At 38.3% G+C, this 27,073-nt stretch overlaps 1 protein-coding gene across 1 annotated transcript in view; it reads right to left on the minus strand.

The window, feature by feature from the left end:
• Window positions 1–441: 441 nt before the first annotated feature.
• The window catches only part of RNASEH2B (ribonuclease H2, subunit B), a 29,575-nt gene continuing 2,943 nt past the window's right edge, over window positions 442–27,073 (minus strand). The window contains exons 2-11 of the mRNA XM_009878379.1: window positions 26,180–26,251; window positions 23,143–23,250; window positions 20,777–20,853; window positions 18,082–18,202; window positions 12,686–12,750; window positions 11,345–11,450; window positions 8,290–8,368; window positions 7,398–7,440; window positions 2,497–2,577; window positions 442–549 (exon numbers count right to left, since the gene is read on the minus strand). Coding sequence (XP_009876681.1) covers window positions 442–549; window positions 2,497–2,577; window positions 7,398–7,440; window positions 8,290–8,368; window positions 11,345–11,450; window positions 12,686–12,750; window positions 18,082–18,202; window positions 20,777–20,853; window positions 23,143–23,250; window positions 26,180–26,251 — 860 coding nt within the window. The remainder of the gene's footprint in view (window positions 550–2,496; window positions 2,578–7,397; window positions 7,441–8,289; window positions 8,369–11,344; window positions 11,451–12,685; window positions 12,751–18,081; window positions 18,203–20,776; window positions 20,854–23,142; window positions 23,251–26,179; window positions 26,252–27,073) is intronic.

The raw sequence follows: 27,073 nt of genomic DNA on the forward strand, positions 1-27,073 counted from the left end.
AAAATCTCAAAAGTCTCAAAAAAATAACGCTCCTTATGAATGAAAAATCTCTCCTTAGAAACTCAAAGGAGGGCATGTTTCCAGGACAAAACGGAGTGCAATGGAGAAAACTCCATGGTGCCCTTGGCCTGAGCTTGCTCTAGAGCAAGCAGCAGTACAAGTACAAGTACGGTACAAGCCAAACCTGTCTTCTTGGCTCACAGGACTGTGCGAATGCAGCATTCCTGACCCAGGCTGGAATTACTTGTATGGGGCTGCCTTGCCCCGTTGTGACAAAACAGCTCTGACCCACACCAGCTCACAGATCTCTCCATTGCACTCCACCATGTGCACAGACATGCCCTGCGCATACTACACTAAAAAAAAAACACCTCAGGAGACGCCTTTAGCTTAACATAAAAATAAAAAAATCACCGTAAAAAACTCTTTGAGAACAAGTCTTTATTGCGATGCTTTAGGTTTGGGGCTGAAGAAAGTAGAAATGGATTTCATTCCACTCTTATCAACTTTGGCCAGAGCCTTCTGCGCTGGAGACATCTTGCTGTTTGCCTGTTAGTGAAACGATAAACAGAAAAAGTTAAGCAGCATCTCCATCGGAGGGGAGTATAAGCTACAAACTCCCAAACACAGAAGTCAGCTAAGCTGAATTGCTTTTTTAGTATACGGCATTAAAGATAATGTTATGCAGGCTTTAAATTGTAGGAGAAAAACCTTACAAAACAAATCTGAGATTATTCAAACAGAAAAATACTTGTCACGAGTTACTTAACTTCAGACAAAGACAGAGAATCAATTACAAGGTCAAGGAGGTGAAACACCTTTCCCTTCTACAGAATGAGGTATCCCAACTCAAACGTTTACTTTGGGATAATCCCCGAGTGTACGTTAAGAGGAATAATGCATGCGATAGAACAGATGCATACTGTACCCTCCGACTCAATCTCATGATTATGCTGTCAGCAGGCTGAATTACAGCCTTGCATTACAGACGATGAATAATTCACACTGATTTATTATCAAAGACTCTTATGCGCAGTGAAATAAAGGGAAAAGAGATGGAAGAACTAAGAAGGAAGAAGGTAACTAACATTTGCTAAACACTTTGAGGCCACTGGGACAACTTCCCAGACTTTTACACCTAAAACACACTTTATGAACCACATTTTATAGACCTGACCTCTTTTCTCTCTTAAGTTTTAAAATGCTATGTTTTAAATCTCTAGCTGTTTTCCCTATTAAGAAAATTTTGCAATGACCTTTCTTTAAGTTACTCCTCAGTCTGCAGGACTTCACAATTACACTACTTGGGATCAGCTACAAGGTTATGGATAGGATGGAGATATGCAACAACAGTATGATCGCCTGTGTTACTATACAAACAAAACCACTGCCAAAGTATTTAAAAAAGAGTAGTATGCTGTACAGAGTCCAAGAGCTATCTTTTCGTTCCCAGATTCTCTCATCAATGTGCTTCATTATTTCAGAAGTAAATCATATTTAATGCTAAAATGAATTATCTCTCCTCAGTTTATTTCCATCTTTATACTCAGTTCAAAAGCTATAGGTACATAATGGGGGAAGAGGGAAAACATGAATATTTTAAACTATTTATCACTTCACTTAGAGGTCAATCCTCTTCTTACTTCAAAAGTAGCATGTGCCACGAGTTACAAAAAATTCTGGGTTTTTTTGCGGGGGGGAAGGAACGCATCTGTCACCAGCTGCTTCTCTTTGCAATGGCATAAAGAGTAGTCAGCATTAGTCTGAAGGTCACAAGACCAGCACAGAGGGCCTTTTTGGTTCCCCTTGGACTGAAGAAGGATTCATTTTCTTTCAATGTTCAGAGAAATAAGCCAGAGCAAGCCTCACAACCTTGGCACACACAATCTATTTCTTTTCACATCTCTGTTGCTCTCCTAGGAATAGTACAGTGGCAGGCACCACTGGACTCAGATTTGAACTGGCCTGCAAACTTGCACTGGAGCTGGCAATCAGCAAGTTCTTTGTTGATTTAACTTCATAAAGTTGACATAAGTAAGTGCACAAGCAATATTTCTAGATAAAAATAAATCCTGTCTTAGCATCCCTTGGAATTTAAGTGAATGCTACCATCTTTGTTTCTTTCTCAACTAACTGAAATTTAACAGTTGCTACCACTAACTCACAGGATTTCTCCCTGAAAGATCTCAAAGCTTTGCAGACATCAGCCGAGCACCGTAAGACATGTGTCAAAGTCTATGTGGTTCACTGGAATGTTCACTGATAAAATACAGTCAAACAGTAACAGTGTAGAAGCATTTAGAATGGGACATTAAGACTATAAAATGAATGAAAAGTTCTACATCTGCCACTACCTGTACATCTACAGACATCTGCCATTTTGTATTTGTTTTCCTGACGTGTAACGTGTTTTGGAGCAGAAAAACAAGCACTCTGCATTAATACTGGATATTAATCTAGGCTTTAACAAAATGTGTGAATGTAAGGCTTGCTTACCTTTTTGGTTTTCAGATTGCTGCTGTTAAACTTAGTATAGTCTTCTTCTGGTTCCACAGGGACATCTGAGAATTTCCTTTTCTGAAATGTTAGAGTGAGGAAGTTGCTCTTTTATGATGTACTTTTATGATGTACACACATGGAAGTTTAAAGCTTTGGCTTTATCACGTAAATACAGCACCAAAATAGGACTGGCCACCAACTGAAGAATCTGCAGTAACAGTGGAAGATTCCTCTCTGTAATTGTCTTCTTTATATGTGAATATATATAATCTCTACAGTATTCAGGAGAGATAATTCAATGTCATGGGAAGCACGGGAAGCATTTTCTTCTTCCTAGCCTTCTGAAGAACGACTCCTAGAAATCACCTGAATCCCATTCTTCCTGTCCATGATTGTGACTTTGGTGTCAAAGTCTATTTAAAGAACCCTTTTTATATTTTTTAGGGAGCCACTGTTGGAAGCTAAGTGTCTGACAGCCAGGGAACCTAGAATCTGGTCCCCATGCTCTCATGGAACTGTGCAGCAACTCCAGCGGTACCGCTCTCTGCCAACACAAACGGATCACCATCTAGTCTACTACCTGTTTGTGCACAGCCTTCAGAATCACCGAATGCCAGGGGTTGGAAGGGAACTCGAAAGATCATCTAGTCCAACTCCCCTGCCAGAGCAGGATCACCTAGAGCAGGTCTCACAGGAACGCATCCAGCAATTAGTTTCTGAAGCCTGGCAACAGCGAAACACTGCCACAGTTGTTCTGGCTGCTTCATCACTTGAATCCAACAGTATATTAAGAAGCTTGACTCTGCATGTGCTGGGTGCCTTCTAACTTCAGCAGTAATGGAAGCGACCATTTCTAGGCACTGCACATGATCAGGCCCATAAGAATGAATATTTTTTCCATAAACTGTGAGCATGTGTTTAGTTTAAAGGTGAAAACTTCCTGGTATGTTTCCAAAAGGGGGGAAAAAAGTACATAGTATTTTACAACACTGTATTTTTATTATTACATATCTGATATTACTACCCTGTCCTTAATATCCTGTGAAATCTAAACTGTGGCCTTCCTAGCTTTTGTGCCAAAGAGAGTGATTTTGCAAGCAACTTGGATGGTACCATACATTTTAAGATCCTGTTTTATTCATTCTGTTTATGGTGCTTGTGATCTCTCTTCCCTCCCTCCCCATCCCCCCTGCTTTCTCTCTCTTTGGCACAGAAGCCAGGTCTGCAGCTTAGATTTCTCAGCTCTTAGAACCAGGTCCAACAGCAGCCCTTTCTTTTGATTTCAATGGGATCTGGATCAGCCGCTCTAGGAGGCTGTTTACTGTGCTGTGATTACATTTGCAAATGACAATCTAATGAATAATAACTATTCTCCTCTTTTTGGAATCTGATAAACAAGTTTTTAAAACTTGCAACAAAATGTTTGCATTTCAGCAAAAACATTTGCTGTTTAGTTGTAGCAGAGCCTACATATTCTTTGTAGATGTCTCTCATCATCTGCCAACGGCCAGACTCCCTATGCTGACAAGCTGGACAGTATGACAATTACAACACAAGATCAATGGCTTTCAATTAATACAAAGAACATGTAATTTTGATTTAATAATTAAATCACAGAGTCCAGACCGTACCCAGTTTACTCTTGTACTACAAGAGAAAAATCTGTTGTAGCTTTTCTGTTGGACACTGAAGTTTCGAAACTTCTCCTCCCTTCAGAATTAATTTTAACAGCATTTCTCAACATGCAATTACTTTACCATCACAGGAAATACATTTTAGGCCCTTCCTTATTTCCAATAACCTTACACTATGTCCATCAATGCACCTTGCCCCATGAAGAGAAACGTGAATGCAAGTGCAGAAAATGGTCGGAAAGAGGCCATAGGTTCCAGTGTACAGGCTTGCCTCGCTCCTCTGAGATTGTGAAATAAAGGAGTGTTTTAATCTCTGAAGTTGCAAAGACTTAAACACAGAAGCATCACACACACCCTGGTCAGTGCTCTGGAAATCAATCAGATCCTCAGCAAGATTTCACTGCCCAAGAACTGAACAGTTCTAAGCCTCATTTCCTCTGTAACCAAACTGCTGAAATAAAACTATTTTTAAAAATAGATTCTCAGAACTGTCCCAGTGGTATAAAAGCTATTCGTACATAATATGTAATGTACATCACATGTAGTTTAATATAGTTGTTGTAACATGCTTATATGGCTAATGAATATCAGTTGGCTCCTGAAGTATGTTTAATATTTCTTACATTGAATAAAGATAATTCTTAACTCAATCAAAGGGCCAAGTAACTGTGCAGCCAGAATAATTGTCCAACCACATGGAAATAAGTTATATTCACGAATATACACTGGAAAACAAATGCTATTAATAACAGTAGGGCCCAATTATTCCTGCATGTACTAGCTGACATACTGCTTACCAGAACAGTCATGGAATCAGCCAGAAATGAGGTTATTTTAGACTTTGTTTCGGTTAAGTAGCAGGGACATTGCAGGAAAGGTTGGTGCAGTGAGTAATCCAGCTTCAGGAGACACAGGGTGCCTCAGTTTAAATTAAATGGAAATGATAATCAGAAGTGGGGGATGTTGATTCTCAAGGGGCAAGTTTTGCAAGTCATATGCCTTACTTCTCTAAGCCAAATCAAAGTGTGAGGAGGACACTTGGAATATAAAAGACAAAGATGTAAGAATTGATTTGGGATCTTCTACTTGAAACAAAGTGAAAACTCTCAAAGGAAATAGCTTCTCAGACAAAACTATATGAATGATCCCCTTGCTCACACAGATGCACATATATTTCCACCATCCCTCCACAAAACAAAACCAAACAAAAGATACTAGGGGTAAGCAGAATTCTACAATGAGCAGGGAAAAAAAAACTGCCAAAAAAAAAAGAAAAAGATTTGTTTTAGGGGTCAGGTAATACTGGGATAAAGTAAGAACTGCCAAAATGTGAAGCTGAGTTAGACCTTGGAAAGGAAATTAAAATAAATAGTAGAAGGTTGTTTAGCCACAGAGGCAAAAGGGCAATCAAAAAAGAAAAAGTGAAGCTGCTATACAGCATGGATTGGATAGATATTAAAGTTAATCTAAACTGGAATAAATCCTTTGCCTCAGCAAATTGTTTTCAGCAAAGATTAAGAGGTTAAACGCAGGGGGTAGAACAGACATCACTCTACTCAAGACAGAAGTAAAATTTAATAAGCTTTCACTGGTGGGAGACTGCCTCAGAAATCACAAGTCCAGAGGCAAAACCTAGCAACTCTTCCATCAGGTAGGGACCATATCGCTACAGAATAGCCAAGCATCCATCTATATGTAAGGAGGAGGAAAACGTGATAGTAGGCCTCAGCAGAATGGAGGGGAGAGAAAAAGTGAAAGAAGGAAGGATATTTCAAGACACAGAGTAAATGAAAACTAAACACAGTCAGTGCCTACCAACTTAATGACTTTTTCCTCAAAGATTAAACATTTTTGATAACAGAAAATGTGAAAGATTGCCAGGACTTGATGTAGTGTCACTTAAAAAAAATTAAATTGTATAAATCAAAGATTGCTTAAGAATTTTAAGGTAAGTAAGAAACTGAGTAAAAGGGAAACAAAGGCAAATAATGTAAAAAAGGATGTAATTGGATCAGATGGAGCTTACTAGTGGAGAGCCATGAACAATATCTATTCAAAATATTTGTTAATTCTTAATTAAAGAAAACAGCACGCTAACATTTGCTGAATGTGTATCACTAAATAGCATTATGAATACCTAAAGAGCTTTTAACACTGTGAAGGAAAAGCCAGAGAACCCTCAAGACTGGAAACACTAAAAACAGATGAAATGTACAGAAGTACGAGGTCATGTACACAGCAGCTAACTGTATGAATTTCTCATAAATCTGAACGCTGATCAAATAAACATTCCAGTGGAGAAAAAAAATCACAACTGTGGGTCTCAGCTGTTCACAGTGTGTCTGTGAGCTACCTGGTACATCACAGAGTAATAGCGGCAAATGTAATGAGATAAAGTACTTTCAGTTAAGGCAAGAAGGGAAGAATGTCATATTATTGTACTGGTTTTATGAATAATTATATATGATTCTGGTTGCTTGCTTTGAAACAATTGAAGACATCTTGGAATAGGTAAAAAGAAATGTTCCTGTAATGATAAGGGAATCTAGAATCCATCTTAAACAACTAAGTTTAGCTTAATAAGATGAAAACAGAAGGGATATATGTCCCCCCTTTACACATTGAAAGAACTAATGTTAGGGAGGGAAAAGAGCCATTTCAATTAAAAAAAACCCAAAACCCAACGATAATGTTAGCACAAAAGCTCAGCGGAATAAATTGGCTATGAATAAATACAAGGTGGAATTTACAGGAAGGTTTCTGAGCATCAGAGGAATGAGGTTATAGAACAGTCTTCCAAGAGAAGTAATGGAAATAAAAAGTCCTAATGAGACGTACAGTGAAGAATGGTCAGTGTATGAGAGATTATCCAACATGGTTGTCTGGGAATCCATGACCCAGGAGGTCCCTTTCGGGGTCCCCATAAATTACTTATGAAAGGAAACCTATGAGGTCATATTATCCCATCAACTTCAATAAAACTAAATAAGCAAAACATGTCTGAAAAGACTGCTGACCAAAACCATAAAATATGTCTCTTTCCTTCCCTCTCCTTTTTTAAAACAGGAAAATCAACCAAAATATTCCTTATTAAAAAATATGAAGTACCTGGTAAATTTCTTGTGGTACTTCAGATCAACTTTTCACAAGGCTAACTTACTTACTTAATTGTACTCAGTGCTTGGTCTAGTCTAGTTTTAACAATAATTCAGATAAATTAGCTTACAACACAATGTATCTGTCAATATCTTAACACTCTCTTACCTTCAATGGTGGCTCTGATGCTTGGCTTTTAAGGTCTGGGAGCCTGTGGAAAAAAAGATTTTTAAGTTATAAATTCAGACAGCTGGATTGCACAACCTAAAGCTTATAATTCCTTTCGCACAAAGGCTGCTTCAGTAATTAGCTGCTTGCACATAGCACACGTTTGCAAAAAAAACAGTTCACATACTCTGTATTTCTGACTTAGACAACTAAAACACAGCCAGGCACCATACAGAAACATGGGCTCTTTTAAAATTCCTAGAACCAAAACAGGAGAACTTTGGCTATTAGTACGACGTTAGTATAAAGCACGTAACATCTATTCAACGAAACCGTTACGCCACGGGACTTCAAGCTGCAAATTGTACATTTTTCCGCAGGCCACCAGAACAGAACCCTTCGAACTGAACTGAAGGGCAGGTGCAGGGTCGCAGTCATGCTCCAAACAAAGCCTGCTGCTTGCAGTGAACACCAGGATGAGGATGCTGGCTCACCTTCCACATTTAAACATACACTAACACAGGTTAGATAACATGAAGTCAAAATCCAGCAGCATTCTACTCCTGGCTCTGCTGCTCGCTTCTGGACAAATTGCTTTTAACTCTTCAGATTTCCTCCCCATCTTGCTTTAAAATAGACACATTGCTCATGATGCAACTGTGATAACAGACATATCAGACATATATTATGCTTCTCTTCCAGCCCACGGTCCTTAGCATCATAGGAACTACAGAGAGGCTTCATCTACATTTGAAAAAATGACATGTAAAATGTGACAAATAAAATCTTGCCGTGCAACCTTGAGGAACAAAACTCAGTATTCAACAGGATTGACCAAAAGGACATTGTAGAATGTCATATAAAAATAGCAGCTAGCTGGAACACTACTTACCCTAAGTATTTTAACAACTCCTTACTCAGATCTTCGGGAATATATTCTGATATTAATCCATGGGCATACCGTACATAGTCTTCAGGAATGGAGAAACGAGTGGGAAGGAAAAAAAAAAAGAACATTCACATCATGTAGTCACGTTGCCTTAGCCATGTTGCATGCACTACCATAAATCATAAGGTTGAATTAATAGTAAGAGACTTCTAATGGATACACTGTGATGGTTCTCTGTGTTGAGTAGTTTATGTTATATGACACTTGTAGGTTTATTTAAAATGTAAAGACTCACTTTGTCAGCACGTTATTAATATCTGCTGTACATACTTTCAAAAAAAGTTGTTCACTTACTAAGAATACTAGATATCATGTATTTTTCCGAAGAAATTAAATTTTAAAAACCTGCAAAAGTAAAAAGCTGACTCAACAGAACACACAATCATTAATTTTAAAGCATCTGGATCTCACAATTATTTGGCAAGGGCTTCAGTACTAAAGTACACTTTCTGGCTTCAACTGAAAACAATTAGATGAGACAATGAGTCTATTTCAAAGTCTTGTACTTAATTTCAGTACTTTACGGAAAATGCCAAGGCCTATCTAAACATCACTGGCAAGATGGGATAATTATCTGTGGAAATATGAACTACTAGAAGCCGTTTTCAGTACAGAGCACTCCTGCCGTAAATGTTTTTCTGAAAGATTGAGAAAAAAAACCCTGACCCATTTATAACATCAAGTCCTAAACCAGATTTTTTCTGCTCACGTTCTGCACAAGCACTTACTGATCACAGGGCGGATCTTTTAAACTTGCTGTTGATGGGGCTGCTAGGGAGTAACTGCACCCATGCACGGGAAGTATTTGCCAGACAGACATCAAGCTAAAACCTTGCCTCTGAATTCTGTCTATGGCAGTCCAGCTCTAGCTGCTCATATACCTACACACGTAGAGAGTTCAGAAGCACATGGTGAACTAGCCTCAGGTTAGTAAAGAACTACTTCCTCTGTGCCTGAGATAGTTTCCTTTTTTTTTTTTTAATTTAAATCTAAAAAGCCCAGTGAAAACTAGCATTGAAGCAGAAAGCGTTAACAGACACCAGCATATGCATTTCAACTATATTGACGCCAAATTCTTAGTATTTCCTATCTGCACTTTTCCTTCCTCCACTGTCTATATTCCTCAAGGATTTATCACACCCTAAACTCACTTTACGGTCAGGAGAGAATAAGAAATAATTCTAAGCTGAGACAATTTCACCTCAGCACTTAACACGTACAATTTATTGCTTAAGAAGAATATTCCTATCATTTCACTGTTTGCATTATAACACTAAACGGTGAGGCCAAGTCAAAAGCTATTATTTTGTACTAAATATAAAATGTATTCTCTCTGCACTTGTTCCCTGAAGCAATCTTCACTGACTTCCTTTACCAATTTCAAAATAGCACTATTTGCTTTCTAGGCAGTCTGTGTCCCCATCCTCGCCTTGCTTAGTTATTAACCTCCTGTCAAACATCAGGAACGTTTGTTCTTCTCCTTTCTTTGTCTAGGGCTCACACGTTAAACGTTCCCTTCTTCCTCATTGCACTCATTATATCCTCCCAGATTTTTGCCCTACAACATCTGTAGGTGCTAACTGAATATACTCATCTATTTACAAGGTACTGAAGCTTCAGAATACCCCTGCAGAAAGAAACTGCACTGTCATGGCAGTGAAAGGATCAGACAAGAAAATGAGTCTTATTAAAAATAAGTGTTGACTAAGGTCTGTTTGATGTCCTGTCATTCACCTTGCTACATACAATGGGACTGCTTCCAAAACTTACTTACTTTTAACTCCCAATATTCCCTATTTCAATACTGCTCATTTAAATCTCAAAAAAAAGCCTTTTAAAAAGACTATTATATCTATGTTACTGTAAGTAAGAAGGAAGGTGGGAAAAAAAATCCAGATGAGCAATTAGTAACAAATTTCAGAGATAAAGTATTTAAGCATAGTTAAGATGGTTGCTGTCAGGACAATTCTCCGTTTCTTTAAAAAAATGGGGGTGGGGAAAGGATGAAAAGCTACTGTAAAGTTAAAGTCACAAGTTTTGCAGCCTTGCCTCTTTTTAAAAAGCATATATTACAATCTCTCGTCTATAAAACTGTCTAGTGGCCTCTTAAATCTCATTTATGTTGTTTCCTTTGATATCATTACTTGGTAACTCATTTTCCACTTCGTCAGCAAGTTGCTTTGTTTCTTCTCCAACAGCATGCAGACTTCTGAATGTCTTTGTAATAAGAAACAACTTGCTTTTGTTCTTCTTGTCCTAAACTTTCGTTAATTTTCATTAACAAAGAATTTATTCGAAGTCCATTTTCAGGTTTCTCCATCCAACTTCACATCCCACTAACATTCAGGACACTGCACTCCCTAGGGAAAAGGTGACTAGAAGCAAACTGGATCACTCCAGACTTTTCTGTACCATGACTGTCAATTTCAGGTCAACCTAATACACATATTATTAAAGTATTTGCCCCTTGTAAGCACACACTTGTATATTCCATACATTTGTCACATAAAGTAATGTTTAGACCAGGAGCTTTTACCCTCTATGATTTCCTAAGATCCTTCTTTTTGGAGAATTCCGAGAAGAGCATCTGCATGCTAATAAAAGTAATAATAATAAAGTCTGTTCTAATACAGAGACACTTCTTGGGTGGATACTCATATAAATTATTAGCATGTGTCCTACTGTCCAAGAAAGTCTCAGTTCAGCAAAGCACTTCAGCCTATATTTCACTGAGAAAAATGTATTCTCATTGAACCAAGGAGAAGCTAGAAGAACCCCAGCAGAGACCTACTGTTAATTACAATGTCATCCAATGAAGATATCAAAGAACTAAAAAAAGTCAAGGCACACAAGTCACACCATAGATGGAATTTTCTGTACAAGGAATAAATTTACTGCAAAGGCCAATTTCAATACATTGTAGAGTCTAATCATGTGGTTTATCTCCATGTATGCTATTTCAAAAAATGGAATTAATTAGAATGTTTAGCTTTCTTACCTTCTTTAGTATCTGTGATCTGTTTACCGCTGATGTAAGTATCTGCATATACCCTTTCACCTACAGTTACATTGTTGCTTTTAAGTGCTTTCACTGTTTGATTGACCTATAGAAAACCACAGAAAGAAATGTCTATATCAGCATTGTTATGCACATGTTAATGCAGTGACAAAGCTCTTGTAATTTTGTTTCAAGCATATAAAACACTCAAGTTATGGACTGTGGTGAAATTTAATATACATTTGTAATGACTAGCATATGAGCTCAAGAAAACCAAAAGAAACCAGCACGCCTTTGAACACGTTGCCTTGGCAACACAGCACCCGTTTTGCAGCACCCTAAGATAAGCCGAGCTACTCAGATGCAATGGCCATGATCATACAGGTGAGAAACACACCTGCTCAGAGAACAGAGAGTGCCTGCGCTCAGCTGGATTGCAAAGGCAGTCTTCATGGAAATAAAAGATTAAGGACTTCAGAGGGCACTGCCATACTGGATCTAACAAAGAGAAAACTGTCAGAAGAAATTATTTTCAAAGGCACAAGCAGGTACCTGTTCAAATGAAAATAATTCAAGTATTTTTTGCAAAATAGTTAGCCCCACGACTCATCACTGCACTAAGTAGACCAGGTTTTGCGCTTGCGTTGCGTAATTTAAATAACAAAGTCTCCTTGTAATACGTGATGTATGCAATTTTTTTCTGCAAAGTGACATCATTGTAGGGGCACTCAGGCGTGTGTAAAATGAGATTCACCTTCTTTATTCGAAAACACAGACCACATCAAGCTTAGCTATAACACCAGTCTACTTTCTGCACGCATTGCACACCTCTTGAACGGCATGACTGGATCAGGACAGCAGCAGCCCTACCAAGACCATTCTGAGAGGCTGCCTAAACCTCACAAGGAAAACTATTTGTAGCACAAACCCGAGGTATTTCTGTCCAGCTTTAATGCACGGCAGAATTTAACAGGTGCAATAGTCAAAGCCCTCATCTAGCTCACCTGTGAAGTGGACGAAGCAAAAGACAAGCCTCTGACTTTATGCAAAGCCTACAGAACGCAGCAATAAACTGATTTCAGCCGCTTCTGACTCCTGACACTCCACGAATCCCTTTCATGCCAGCCCCGTCAGAAAGAGAAACAACAAGCTTCTCATTTCTCTAATACCTCATCACATTCCCAAGTGCAACAGCTTTACTCTGATGTCTGTCCTTCTTGGACAGGACATGTACCTTGAGCTGAGGCACACCACATGGCTCTGATGCAGATATGGACAAGCTAATAAGCCTGTTCATTTTAAACACAAAGCACTTTTGAAAGCAAAAGAGAAACACAATACCTTTCTCTTTAACCACTTCAGTGTCTTCTCCTGGCTGTATTTGTGGAATTTCTGACTGCCAATCTCTAAGAAAAAAAAAAGTAAGAGGGAGAAAGTCACGACTGGTTCGGATTGCATTTTCAATACATTTAAAACCTTTGTAGATACAGCATGAAAGTTAATTTGCAGCTTGCACGTTTGATATCAGGGCAATAAGTTTTAAAAATATTGGAAATGTGGAAAAATAAACAGACTGAACTGATATGCACAAGTCTGAACAACTTGACAATTTTCTAATTAGGCCCTAATGCAGAAAAGCACATGTTTTATTTATGTGTAATCTTGGGCTGCCTGAATTCACTAAGACTCTTCTCAAGCCCCTGTAGTTCGCTAAAACTTCACTGTCCTGTGTCACCAGATTGGTCATTTTAACCACATAGTTCACAAGTATGATTGTTGTGTTTTTTTCATTTGGTTGTTGCTTAAAACTTAGTATCTTAAATCTTTATTTATTGAATTCCAGCACCTAGTAAGGGGCCAGGACAGAGAGTTGCTTAGCAAAGACAAACCAGTCACTCTTTCAATAAACCCTTTTCCTATTAGTTCTCCCAGTCTTCCCCTCTCACTTCACAAAGTGACTAAAGCAAAAATTTTACTTCTAGCCCCTTTTACGTAGTTTAGTAAGTGTCAAAAGAAAATACAGAATCCCAAACAGTGAAACACACTCCTTGTGGGAGGAAGTACATGATTCATTTATGATTTATTGAGCAACATAAACTAACTCAATGATAGAAGAATTTCATAAAGTGCTTCGCCTGTGATAACTGGGGTATAACGAACACTACTCACATGTGATCCGTTATCTGGAGATATGTGAGTTCACAATGCAAAGGAGAAAGAAAACTACAAGGGCTCATGGAAATTTCAGTATAAAAAACCAGTATTAATCCACAGAAAGTTACATTGTGGAAAGAGAACAAAATGCCTAATAAGATTTCACAGGAGATTTTAGAGCCCACTGTGTTTCAGTCTTTTTCTTTAGCAGGTATTTCAATAAGTTTCAATCTCCTGTACACCATTCCCATGAATACCTACATCTGTTTCATGTCATTAACTGATCATATTCCAACACTCAGTTCACTGAGTTTCCTTCTCCCTTTGCAAACAACAACATGTTACTTATGATTCCTTCAGCATTTCCTTCTTTGGGGTTTATCTTGGCTCTTTCAAACTGCATACAAATAGCTAAGTATTATGTGCTCTTCGTGTATGCATGGTAGGGGGTATGGAGAGGTTGAGGAAAGCTGTTTACAGGATGAAATTTAAGTCTATCTCAACAGTTGTAGAAAAAAACCTGCAAAATTTCTTGTGAGCAGAAAGGAAAACCCCACTAATAGACACTTTGCTTCAGGTAAAGTAATTAACTTTGACACTACTGGCTGTAGCCTTTAGGACTCAGAAGCTTCTAAATGGCTCTGAAAGAAAAGAAGTAGAAAATCAGGGAGACACTCAAGACAGTTCAACCTGCTTCTCAAAGAGCTAACATGATTTGGATCCAAGTACAGTGAGTATGGTTCGTGGATTCCTCTCTTATCTAGGACAGTTCGAGGAAGGGACAACCTCTGGCCACCATCCCCCAACCCGTGCTAAAAAGTAATTCTAGTCTGGATTCCCAGGCAGACTCCCCCACAACAGCATGATTCAGAGTGACTCAGTTAGGGAAAGGAAACACAGAACTGTGAAGCCATTTTCATTAAAACATGTGAAAAATAATTACACTGAACCCTTCAGAGATCACTTCGTTAGAAAATATTTTGTGCATTTGACAGTTTTGACTATTAAACTCTAGAAACTGACAATATTTGAGACCTCTGAAGAATTAAAGTGAGTTATGAAAGTCACAAACTGCTGACAAAAGGATTCAATATTGGAACGTGGATTTAACATGTGATGCACATTTGATATTGGTGAGAGTTAGCGACTATGTTTGATAATACGAGTATATATTGGAAAGCCTTTTGTTCCCTAATGTGTCTGGTGCCTATAAAACTGGTCTCAGACATCTGGAAAGATTGGGTTCGAGAAATACAGATGGAATATAAGTGGTTCTACAATTAAATAATATGTTCAGTGATCGGGTAATCGCTATGTAGACTTGGAAGTTTCCCTGATGTATTGTTGAGCAAACTGCCTAAAGCACATTTTAACATCCATTCTGTCAGTGTTTTCCATAACTCTGAAACTCATATGGCCCTTTTTTTCCCATCTTCTGGGAATACAAGCTTGGCAATATTACTTAGTTACTCTAATCAGGTAAGTTTTCTTGGCTCTTCATGTTAATCACATCAGACAAGATCAGAGTGCAGTTTTTGCCTTGCAAAATGAAACAAAGGGTAACACTCCAGAACTGGAACTCATAACCCTTTCTTAAACTTTCTCTGTTGTACTTTCTATCTGATGCTTGAATTTATTAGCAACCAACCTGCCTCGCCCAGATTTAGTTAGCTATAACACACCCTTTCCCCAACTACCAAAGCAGGTAACCAGGAATTTAATCCAGCAAAATGGATTTTCAGTGCCCTTCAACACTGAAGCCAGGGAAGGCGGACTTTCTGTTAATTCAGTAAGTGTAAACTGCGAGTGCTCTACGGTAAGAATTTGTTAGACAGATGTTAAATGCCTTAAGATTAAATTAAGAGTGAAATAATTATGTTGCTAGGTTCTGCACAAGAGATCACTGTTGCAGAAGACACCACAACACATACTTCTCGCCCTAAAGCCCTACTCCTTAAATGAGAAAGACTACAAAGTGGACAACAGGTCTGAGAGTTGGAAAAGAGTACCTCAGTCATAATATTGGTGGTTTTTACAGGCAATAGAAGACAGGAGAATATGAAACATATAAAAGTGCACCAAACAGAAAGGCGATCTGTGCATGACAGGCAAGCAAGTACTGATGAGTTTGCTGCATAACAATATGCTTTGTGTTGAGAAAAACAAAGAAATCCTAAGAACAAATGTCGCTGTTACTTTCAAGTCAACTCAAACCCGAGCAAGTAAAGAAGTAGTAGGTACATGCAGGTACATCACAGGGACATCCAAGAACATCACATCCAGCTAGTGTGTGCATGTGTGTACAGGTTTAATGACCTTTTAACCTTACCTTTTAAAACAAAACTCAAGAAGCGAGCATTAATTTCTTTTAACACTTAATATCACTTGTTGGCAAAATTACATATACTTATAGGTGCACACAATACATTATTAAAAACATCAATGCAAAAAGCCAACAAGTAAAGCATCTTTACCACCGTCTAACAAAACACAGTCCATCAAAAGACAATCACAGAATAGATACAAGGTTAGATCAAGATACAAAACCTTGTCTATAGCAAAAACTTTTTTTAAATTTACTTTTATTTTTCTGGTAAGAAGGTAGCATAAATATTGCCCAACGACAGCAGCATTATTTGGAAGAAGCACTCCTTCAGAAAAATAATCAAAACCTTGTCCTACATTCCTATACAGGCTTCTTTGTTTGAAAGCCAAGAGGATTTGGCACAGTTTTTCACCTTTTCACCTTCTCAGATGGGTGCAGAGGAGTTTAGCACCCCTTCTCTCACCACGAGCTCCTTAGCTGGCGTTAGACAAGTTGCAGAGCACAGCAATTGCCTAAAAGCTTAGTAATAGTTTTTACTGGAAGTATTTACCACTTCATGGGAACACAAAAGAGGTTCTGCAGTTCAGGTGTACCTGTCTTAGAGAAGCCTCCTCGAAAGTCAGAACTCACCCAAAGACAAAGGTTGCCTGCTCCCAGTGACAGTGAATCTAATTAAACGTTTTCTGAATGTTCTTTTGGAAATCCAGGAGAATCACAGCAGCACATAATTCCAATTACTCCAGTGCCAGCAACAATGCAACAACAGTCTTGCTGCCCAGATTTCCTGTTCTCTTGTTAAAGTGATCATTTCCAATGGAAACATGTCCTGCCCTACAGTTTCAATTGATTTTCTGGGGGAAGCAACTGTCCTACGATGCTGCATATCCACTATGTATATTATACAGGAAATACTTAAACTTGTGCATCTAATCAGGAAAACCTCACAACCTGCCTCCCGACCCCTTGATACAGCAATAAAGAGGTCTGGTGTTCTACCTCTTATCAGTTTTCATTCTTCCATCACCTTTCCTTACCCACTTTCCAGTTATCTGTAGATCATCTAAATGGTGCTTATACATATCAACAACAAAGGCAGAGTGCTTTGGGAAAGCAAATTCCTAATATTTCTGCCTTTTAATCTGTGTACCTCAACACCTTGGAGGAACTCTACACACATAAGGGTCAGACAGCTTAGTTGTGTTGCACTTGGTGGTAGATTCCATGTTCTCAGACTCCTGCACCTCCTCCTGTAGACCCCCCTTTGTGTGTAGGTAAATCTCCACTCAATATCAGAAGTCAGCAAACATAAGAAGAATGCTCTTTAAAGGACTGACTATAAGAACTGAGGTCCTGCATCTTTTGCAGGTCTGTCAAGCTGTAAAAATCATGTAACGCTCCTTCCTTTTCCCTAGAAAGTACATCTTGTCCCCAAATATAACAAAAGCTCCCACACTAAAGGGAATTCTGGGCAAAGGTTGAGGAAACAATGTACAGAATTGATACTTTGCTATTTTTTTTCCATTTGAGTTTTCTCTCTCATACAGTTATGCATCCCAATCAAGCTTTCTATTTTAAAAAAAATTAAATCTTTGAACTTCCTGCTCAGTCCCCATGCGTTGCCTGGTCTAGTCGAGAGGTGGCGTCCCTGCCCATGACAGGGAGGTTGGATTAAATGATCTCTAAGGTCCCTTCCAGCCTCTGCCATTCTATGATTCTGTGAACTTAAACCTACAACAGTAAATAATCCAAAGGCTAGAAATCTTGTGCTCTCCTTTCACAGCAGTCTGTTCTCTCTTCTCCAGCTTTTCCCTACTTATTGTTTGAACGCTTTGTGACAAATGGAGAAAAAAAGCCAAATGGACAATGGTTAACTTTTTCCACACCAGACCATCCTACACTAAATAAAGAACTTAGGACAGATGTAAAACTTTCATCAAAAGGCAAAGAAAGTTCACCACATGTACATTAGTATTAATAAGCCAACTCTGATCAGTTTATCATTTTTATGACACCTAGCAACAAGACTGAATAAGCATTTTAGAGTTACAGCAGAAAATTTGAGATCCACACATTACTATTCACAATACTGGAATGAAAGCCTCTAAGTCTAAGCTGCTGTTTTGAAAGTACAGTTTTGTCCAGCACCTCTGGTGTTGCAAAACCCAAATATTTAAATCTATCTTGCAATGACGTGACACTAATAAATCCACTCCATTTTTTACACAAACACATAAACATACACATGCCCCTTTTTCACCTTTTTCTTCTGTTACATGATGTATGTGCTGTTTAACATCTGCACACTTCAGCAACAATAGGCAGCTAGGGTACTCTGAGTCTAGCACAACTTGATCGAGTGGCTGGAACTTTCCTTGCTGCTGAAAATACATCAAAGGGATTATAAAAGAATTATTATAATGTTAAGACTCATATACACACTACACACACATAGAAATATACGTGTATGCATTAGCCATAGCTTTAAAATAAAGGATTTAAAGAAGATCATATTTTGAATGGTAACACCTGATACTTTCAGAAACCAATTATAAAGCAAGCTAGAAATACTTATTTCAAACCAGTCAATATCTACAAAATGGCGAACTCTTCAATTACTGCATTTAAAAGACCAAATTTAAAACAATGCGGGGAGAAACTAACATGAAGTATAGCAAGATTTTTCAAAAGATGACATAAGACACAGTAGTCAGTGTGTGCCAATAGTGTTTTAGACCAAAACTCGTTGAATTAAAACCACTGTCATAACTTCCATTCAAATTTTGCTTTTCCTTCCACAGAAACCTATCTCAAAGGAGCAGGGCAGCTTCTGGAACACAGCATTAACCTTTCACCTTTGCAAAGTCAATTCCAGTTTGGCCAGAGCATGTATATAAAGTGATTTTGGCAAAACTTAAATAGCCCCACGCATGACAGAACCATCAAACAAATTTCGCCGTTGCCAAACAATGCATAATCATTCAGCACGGTTTGGCACAACTGGCAGCCTTCCCTTTGGAAAGATCCTTTAATGCATCAGTACAAAGACTCAGTGAGCCCTCCATCCTTAGAGAGTGAATGGTCTCAGAAGCCAAAGCTGAAGTCATTACACTGGGCATCATGAAAAAAACCCACTTGGGTATAATGCTTTCATTATTAATTAATCCTCTTGCTAGGCAGCCAGAGGCTTAATAAAAGTAACATCCATTGTTAAATCACAATAAAAGCAAGCAGAAGAAACCCAGGAAAAAAACCAAACAAACAAACAAAAAATGAAACCACAGGAAGAATTTGAAGGTTTATTTTCTCCCAAAAGAGAAAAGGCATAGTAACGATGGCAAAAAGAAGCTTATGAGAGGCAGAAGCTGCAATAAACTGTTTCCTGTAGATAACTTACCTGCATAAACCTGCTTGTGTCCCAAAGTGAGACAGATACATTCACACTGTACCAGGGCCACAGAGCCTAAGCTAAGAAAGCCTGCTGGATAGGAGATGGCTCTGCTCTGAAGACACATATTAAGCAACTTTGCGTCACACTGTCAAACCCAAAGGGTGGTGAAGAGGATGGTCCTAAGATAGCCAGTGGATATCTTGACTAGCTCAAACCAGAAGCAATTGTGACCCATTTAAGCTGGCCTTGCATGAGGTATCTGCAACACAATCCTCAAGACGTTCCTTTACTCAAGAATACGGGAACTTAGGCAGGGCACTGCCCTAATTTAGGACCCAGAACAGCTCTATGCATTACCTGGCACCATGCCTGGCCTAGAAAACCTAGAAAACAGTGTTCCAAGAAAGTAAAGGGCACTAAAGGACTCTCCCCATGCATAGGAACAGCAGCAGTAGTTGTACTTAGGCTGCCTCCACATTCTACCACATAGACAGAGGAGACTTAACGTTTCCCTAATTTAAGTTTGGTACAAAGCTTTGAAAGAAATACTGAACTGAAACAGAGCATAGTGCCTAGAGAATGAACTAAACTATACCTCGTGAAGTGACTTCTTCTGACGGGCAGGAACAGACCACAGAAATACAGAACATGTTTGCACATTCTATACCATAAATAATTAAAAAATTACAAAACAATAAGTTGCTACTATAAATGTTCAGACTTCATTTCTTTACCATACAAAAATTGTTCTTCTGCATTCTCCACTTGCAGTCTAAAGCAGAAAATATCAAGGGACCTTATAGAAAATACTCTTAGAGCAAAAACTTCTAGGATACCTAAAGTGAAATTATTGCCTCCATGAAACACAAAACAAAGATGAACATTAGCATTTTATTTTATGCCCTTTATTTTCCCAGGCAAATTATAAACACAAATCAATAACTTTGCCTATACATTTTGATACATTTCAGAAATTTAAGTGAGGTTTTGCCAGACCTATGATAAATCAATTAAGCCATTCATTAATAATCTAACTTTTGGATACTTGATCATCTCGTTGCTTTTCTATAACAGAGAATATCTACCAATATTGCTTCTAAAATGACGATGTTTCCTTTCAAGCTCAGACTGCTACAGAAATGTTCCTTCTTCCTCCCCCATAGCATTCAAATTTCTTCTTCCCTTCTTTCCCGAAATGACTCATCTACTGATGCTTCAGAAAGGGCACTAGTTTGTTTGATGACATCTCATAATTTTAAATTCAATAGTTCTGGGCTAGGCTCTCACAAAAAGGACAAAAAGGATTTTCTTATTTGCTAAAAAAGGAGGTGATTATAGAGTTTGTAGAGTTTGCAGGCTGACTCCTGGAGTACACTTTACTGACCAAAATACTTGATGCAAACAAAAATACTTCTAGGGTAGATTTCTCTGCTTTAAATGCAACTTAAATTTCCATTATTACAGAGGCCTCTCTTTATAAAACTAACATAACTTCTGGACAAAATGAAGTCAAAAATAGCATTTTCTCTTGAGAATTCCAGTGAAAAAAATAAAGCAGCCTTACCTCTTTGTCTGCCTTTATGAGGTAGTAAAGTATCAGAAACAAGGGGTCCATTGGTGTAACAAACAGCAGGCGCCCATCTAAGTCACAGATATGTAAAAGTAAGCTTAGTATCAAGAGACACAATATATTGACCTTTTTTTAGGATTTTCTCAGGAGTGTAGGCAAGAAGAGATTATTTTTTTCATTAAGTATTTCAATTTTTTAATAAAATGGGAGAACAGTATTTGTGATTCTGTATTAAAGGTATAGAAATAGCGCAATTTTCAACCCTGCCAGACCAAAGCACAAGCTCCACTGCAGGTCTGCTAGCTTCAAGCACTCTTAGTTTTGCCTTTTTCTGGACTATATTAAAACCAGCAACATTGAAGCTGCCCTCTATTGGCAGATTCGGGCATAACAGAAACTTGTTTTGGGGATACCAGATATATCCAGTATATTCCACCTCAAGCAGTGGGCAAGTCAACAGTGGACTGGCCAAAGAGGTAAGCAGGGCAGGAAAGATTTTCAAGATCCAGTTAAGTTAGAGCTGCCTCTTATCCATAAGGGGAGAACCTGCGTGCAGTCTCCTAACAGAAAAAAAATAAGTAGATCAGAAAATATGGCTTGGTATGTTGTATTCAAAGTTATACACAAAGGAAGAACTTGGCCTCCCATTGAAACAGCCACCTCTGCCCATCTGGAGCTCATTGCAGGACAATGGCTTAGTCAGGCTTTCTGTATAATTATAGATAATTGGAAACAATGTGACATCAAGGAAATTGACTAATGAGACCCAATAATTGATGACAATTTGACATTAATTAGGAAACCAAAAGCAAATAAATGATTTTTTTTGTTTTAAATCACATGATTAAGATAATTAAAGGAAAAGAAATGTTATTGTGATGGCCCTAAAACTAACAAAAGATCAGGTGGGAAGAACATGGTTTGGACCAAGCTGATACCCAATCTAACATCTGTATTACTGACACGATGCAACGCATAAGGTGAAGAAGCATCAGAACCACTTTCAGATATGAGAGTTTTGATAATAATCCAGAGGGAAAAAAACCCAAACACTAGACACTCTCTCAGAGCTTCCATTTAAACACTTTCCACTGTACCTCCAGGAAGAGGTATATTCATTTGTTCTTACTATAAGTGTGTATTTATTTGTTCTTACTGTAAGTGTGTAAAGATCCTCTGCCCTTCTCTGCAGATAACAAGATAATTTGCTTTAACTGCAAAGCCACAGCTTTTTTGTGTTGTTCTTCCCCTGACCACTTCAGAGATGCAGCAGCTCTAACATTCAGGAGCAATTCTCCCCTTTGTATCTTTTAATGAAAACTGAGGCGACGATTCCTTAAGGCAACTGTATCCCAAGGGTCAAAATAGAGGCTAGAAAGGGAGGGGGAGAATACAACGTGGAGCAATATAATAATTGAGAGCAGGGAGCAGATCCGGGCTTTTGGCTCACACCCAGATGGAGCAAGGAAAAGCTCACAGACATACCACTTGCATTGCTATATGCACCTGCAGAGGATATTTAAAAGTTAACACATGCTTTGGGATATTAACATTAAAGAAGGCATATGTCTGGTGGGGTTGCTTTTATTTATTACTATAAATAGTCTTTTCTTTTTCTCATTAAAAAGGACAAAATTAATACACCTTCATCTCAATTAATACTTATGGCTTGGTCCATGGATGTGCTGGCAGATAAGCACCACTCCAGTGAGACCCTTACTGATAAAGGACTGTTAAAGCTGTCACAAGCAGTCTCCTCCTCATTTTAAGAAAGGCAAGTTAGGATCAGAGAATGACTGGGATGGTATGGATGGCACTGTCACTTCAGACAAAACACCGAGATAGCACCCTCAGACAGCAGGCCTATCCAGAGATTCCCAGCATTCACACACTGGACAACAGAGGTAATTAAAAGAAAGTAAGATCATACATTTCAACACTTGGAGCTCTAACACACTGCTCTGCTTAGCTAGCTAAGGCCTTCTAGCCCTTTTTCCTCCCCACAGGATAACACAAATTTTACTTACACTGAGGCCTTGCTGGTCTGATTGACAAGGCAAGCTAAGTATGGCACTTCATCTTAAACACAATTGAACGACTCCTCCCCCCTTCTTCTTCCTCAAGGACAAATGAACATCTGTCTAATTGAGGCTGCCAAAGGCAGCCTTTTAAAGAGAGACCACAAAGTCCCCAGCCTTGGTTAAATCCAGATGGCAAATGACTGTGTCAGAAGGTGGAGATGTGATACAGCATGCATCAAACAACTAGGAAAAACACCTGTAAATTTACTAGGAAAGAGAGGGAAGGTTAGTGAATGACCATTAGTTACAGTTGGGGGAAGGACACATTATATTACCCACCTTGTTGAACAGTCTGATCTATAAACCAGGAACGATATTCCTCATGAAAAGCTTTTACTTCAAACAGCTGCTGTGCACCACTGTTGAACAAGTAAAGGGTTGCTTCCCCTGTTGAAAAGAAATCTGGTTTGTGTTTGTAAGCTTTCACAAAAATCAAAAGAATACCCAATACATCTGAAGAATGTGCTTTATATACATACAGACACACAAACATACACACATTCTACATAAACTCACTACAAAGAAAGCTCAGACAAAGAAAACTATTATATACAGATGTTCATTTACCAGCTCTATAAACCAAACTGAATTTGAATCAATAAATAAGACGTGTGAATAGTTCATCTTACAACACAAAGCCTTTGATCCAAACCTAAATCAGAATCACTCAAGAAACCAGCTTTTGTCTGTACTAAAGGGGGAAGTGGAAAACAAGAAAACTCCCTCTCTTTCTATCTTGTTTATCTCCAAGATATCGGACTGTGGGTTAGGGGAAGAAAAGTCTCAAACCTTCCAGTGACAGTTTGAAATGTTTTGGGGATTTTTTTTGGTCTGCACCAAAATGGATTGTCAATCCAGTACCAAGTACTGGTAGACAAGTAAGTCGAACAAGGAAGCAAAGAGAAGTTGCTTTGAACTGCCCATCAGAACCTTGATAGTTCAGAAAGGAAAAGGAAAGTTTTATTTTCGGCCACCTCACAGCACATCTCTGCCATTTCACGTTAGTTCTGGGATCTAATGAAAGAGCGACGAATATGTTGCAAATAGGATTGGCCTTTCCCATATCTAAATCAGGAAGTTGCCATAACTGCAGAAGGGGCAACCGAAATTTGGTCAGCTGAGTTCTGCTGGCTGGACTTGTCTTGTCTTGGTTATCAATTCACCTTCAAGAGACAAAGGCAACTACAACAGTTCTGCTAAAAAACACATAAACTGCAAAGCTGCACTGACTTGTAGTTCATGGACTCGCTCAAAAAAGTGTTAAAATAAGCCCTTGCAAACTGATATCAGCACTGCTGTTCTCAGTCTGCAGAGTCCTCTAGGTGCGTAGGGAGATCAGCTAAAATGAGCAGACACATCTCTTCCCCCAAATGACTGATAATGCATTTTTCCCCCTTTATCCAAAAGGCTGACCAGATGTTCACCTAAGGATACAGTTTCAGCTCTCCAATACTTTTTTCTTTTGGGCAAGGAAGGAGAGGATTGAAGAGCAGATAAAAGGGGGAGCAGAGGTTTCGAACATTACCACATGCTTGTAGACACAGGTCTACACCATAGTTTCATCAGCACCAGACATCAAACTACTCACAGAAGTGCTCACTGAGTAACTTAAGACTCCTACCAGTGAGAGCACTCGCCAAATGCAGTGATGAGCTATGAAATCTTGGGAAAGGGACCATTCCTGTTGCCTAACTCCAGTTCCTGACTTTATTTGCTTATGTTAAAAGGACAGTCGTCACAGGTTCCCAACAGTGCTGTCAGGCAGAAACTCTAGAGAATGGAGAGAGAACACAGGCAGCTTTGCCCACAAATTTGTTTAAGTCTTGAGGTATGATTAATTCCTTTCTTTTAATTCAGCATTTTGAAAAATGCTTTTTGTGGTACTTCTGAATTGCACGCTAAGTTTATAGCTTTAGAAGGGAGAGAGATTTTGTCCTTTTCACCTGTTTATAAAAAGGACCATGCATACTTTTATTTAATAAAGTGGTTAGCATCAGTTCTATAGTGTGCTGAGTCCTTCAGTGTGTATTTATGCAGTCTCTAGCACCAACAATTCATCTGTTAGACCCAAACATAAGGAAAATACATTAATAGGGTGTTCACAGTCCTTCCATTTTCAGACCCTATACTTATAACAGGCTAAATAACTGAAAGTTTATGCAGGTCTACAAATAAGCTCCTGTAAATTCTACAGGAACACACCCAGGCAATCATTATACTTTAGGTTTTCCCCAGAAACCTTTCTCAAGATGAGTGATTCTACAACGTAAACAGATCTCTTCTTTCACAGAGAAAAGCAAATGAGCATCTACACTTTTAAAATTAGAAAGCCAGTATAATACAGCAGGTGGAAAATATCCAAGGCTATATATTCCCACTGTAAATCTGAGCAATCATAAAACACGTATCATGATGACTAAGTGATTTGACATTCTGTACACATTGTTTTTAATTATTTTCCCCTTTCAAGTACGAGTAGCATTTACTATATTGTGACATTAAAATGCACCTCAAGGCTTTAGTTACACACATAAATATGAGCAGTGAATTTCAAAACAAAAACATTCAACTTAAATCTATATAAAATAAATAAGGTTATATGAAAAAAAACCAGCATGAAATCTATTTTTCAGACAAAATGTTAACCCTGCCATAGACTTACTCCAAGTTTCTGTTGCACTATCACATATTCAAGTTAATACATTACTCATTTAATAAAAATAAATATTATACTAAAAGAAAATCTAGAAGAAAGCAGCTGTGGGATGGTAGTGTCATTATATTGCCGGCATTTGCTGGTCTTTCCAATGTATTTTGAATTCAAAGTGCCTCATAATCTGTAAATGAGAAAAGAGACACCACCACTTGGACCAGGGAAAGAAGAAAATTAGATTTAAAAATTAAAAGACTCAAAAAGCTTAGTAAGTATAACTGAATCACAACTTCTACCTCTGACTATTTATTTTATAGCATAAGATGAATGCATTGAAGCCTAAATTTGGATTTAAAAAAGGCTCAGGCTCAACACCCAACACTGTAAGCTCCCTCAAAGTAATGCACTTAAAAACACAACTTAAATTACACCTCTTTTTTGTGCTGCCAATATTTCTGATGAATAAACAGTTCAACCAATTAAAATTATAAAAGAAATCCTAAATGTTTGCACAGCATTAGCTATCTGGCATCACCAGCAATATCGTTGGCACGTAAGACTTATACTATCATCACTATTTCAGCTTGCAAAACATGAATCTTTCGGTGGTGGAGGGAATCAACCAGAACGTTAACAGGCTCATGTCACAATTCCAAAACTTGCCTGTGCTTGGATTGCGCAGTTTTGTAAACAAAGGTTCGCTGTCAGGTGTCTTAGGGGGGTCGGTAGCAGCCTCTGTAGGGGGAAAGGAAAAAGTTAGGAACTTGTAAGTTGAGAAGTATTTCACATTCTGCCATGCTTCTCCAAGAAATTCAGAACTAATTAGACTGACACTTTTTGAAAACTCACATATTTTCTGCCTACAAGCCCACATTCATCCTACCTGATCAAGGCACCTAAATTATGATTCCAGACTTCCTGGCACTCTCTATCTGCCACAGGAAAGATATGCACCTGGGGATGATTTAGAGTTTGAAAACCACTTCCCCCTAGAAAGCCTCAAGCACGAAAGCTCCGAAGTTTGACATTTCAGTTAAGAGAGATGAACTGATACATTGCCCTGATTAGTCAAAAAGACAATGAGAATGCCTTGGTAAGTTAGGCCAAACACAGGATGGACTTTAAGAAGCTAAAAGTGCAAAACGTACAATACTTGTGGGAAGAAACAGTGGTCCTCATAAGCTTTCAGAAACTCAGATTATATAGGAATATGGCGCCGGAATTGTCTACGTTACTTCTGTGAAAACTATGCACACCTGTTTTATCTGTTGCGTATAATCTTGAAAAATAAAGATTACATTTAACTCCCCCCCACAGGAAAAAAAAAACTGGGAGAATATAACATCTCTGTCTTAAGCATCTGACAGTTGTTATCTTTTCTGTGCCTTTCAGCAAAAAAGACAAAAAGCAGAGCCACAAAAGTATGACTTCTCTGAGAAATCAAAAAAAAAAAAAAATAGAAAGAAAACAGCTCCCACAAGGATGCCGATTCAAGTCTGAAAGAAACATCTATATGGATCCTCAGTTAATTATATTCTAACTAAGTTCTCTTGTAGG

This window comes from Apaloderma vittatum, unplaced genomic scaffold (genome assembly GCF_000703405.1).
Source record: "Apaloderma vittatum isolate BGI_N311 unplaced genomic scaffold, ASM70340v1 scaffold6351, whole genome shotgun sequence".
In the NCBI taxonomy this organism is placed as follows: Eukaryota; Metazoa; Chordata; class Aves; order Trogoniformes; family Trogonidae; genus Apaloderma; species Apaloderma vittatum.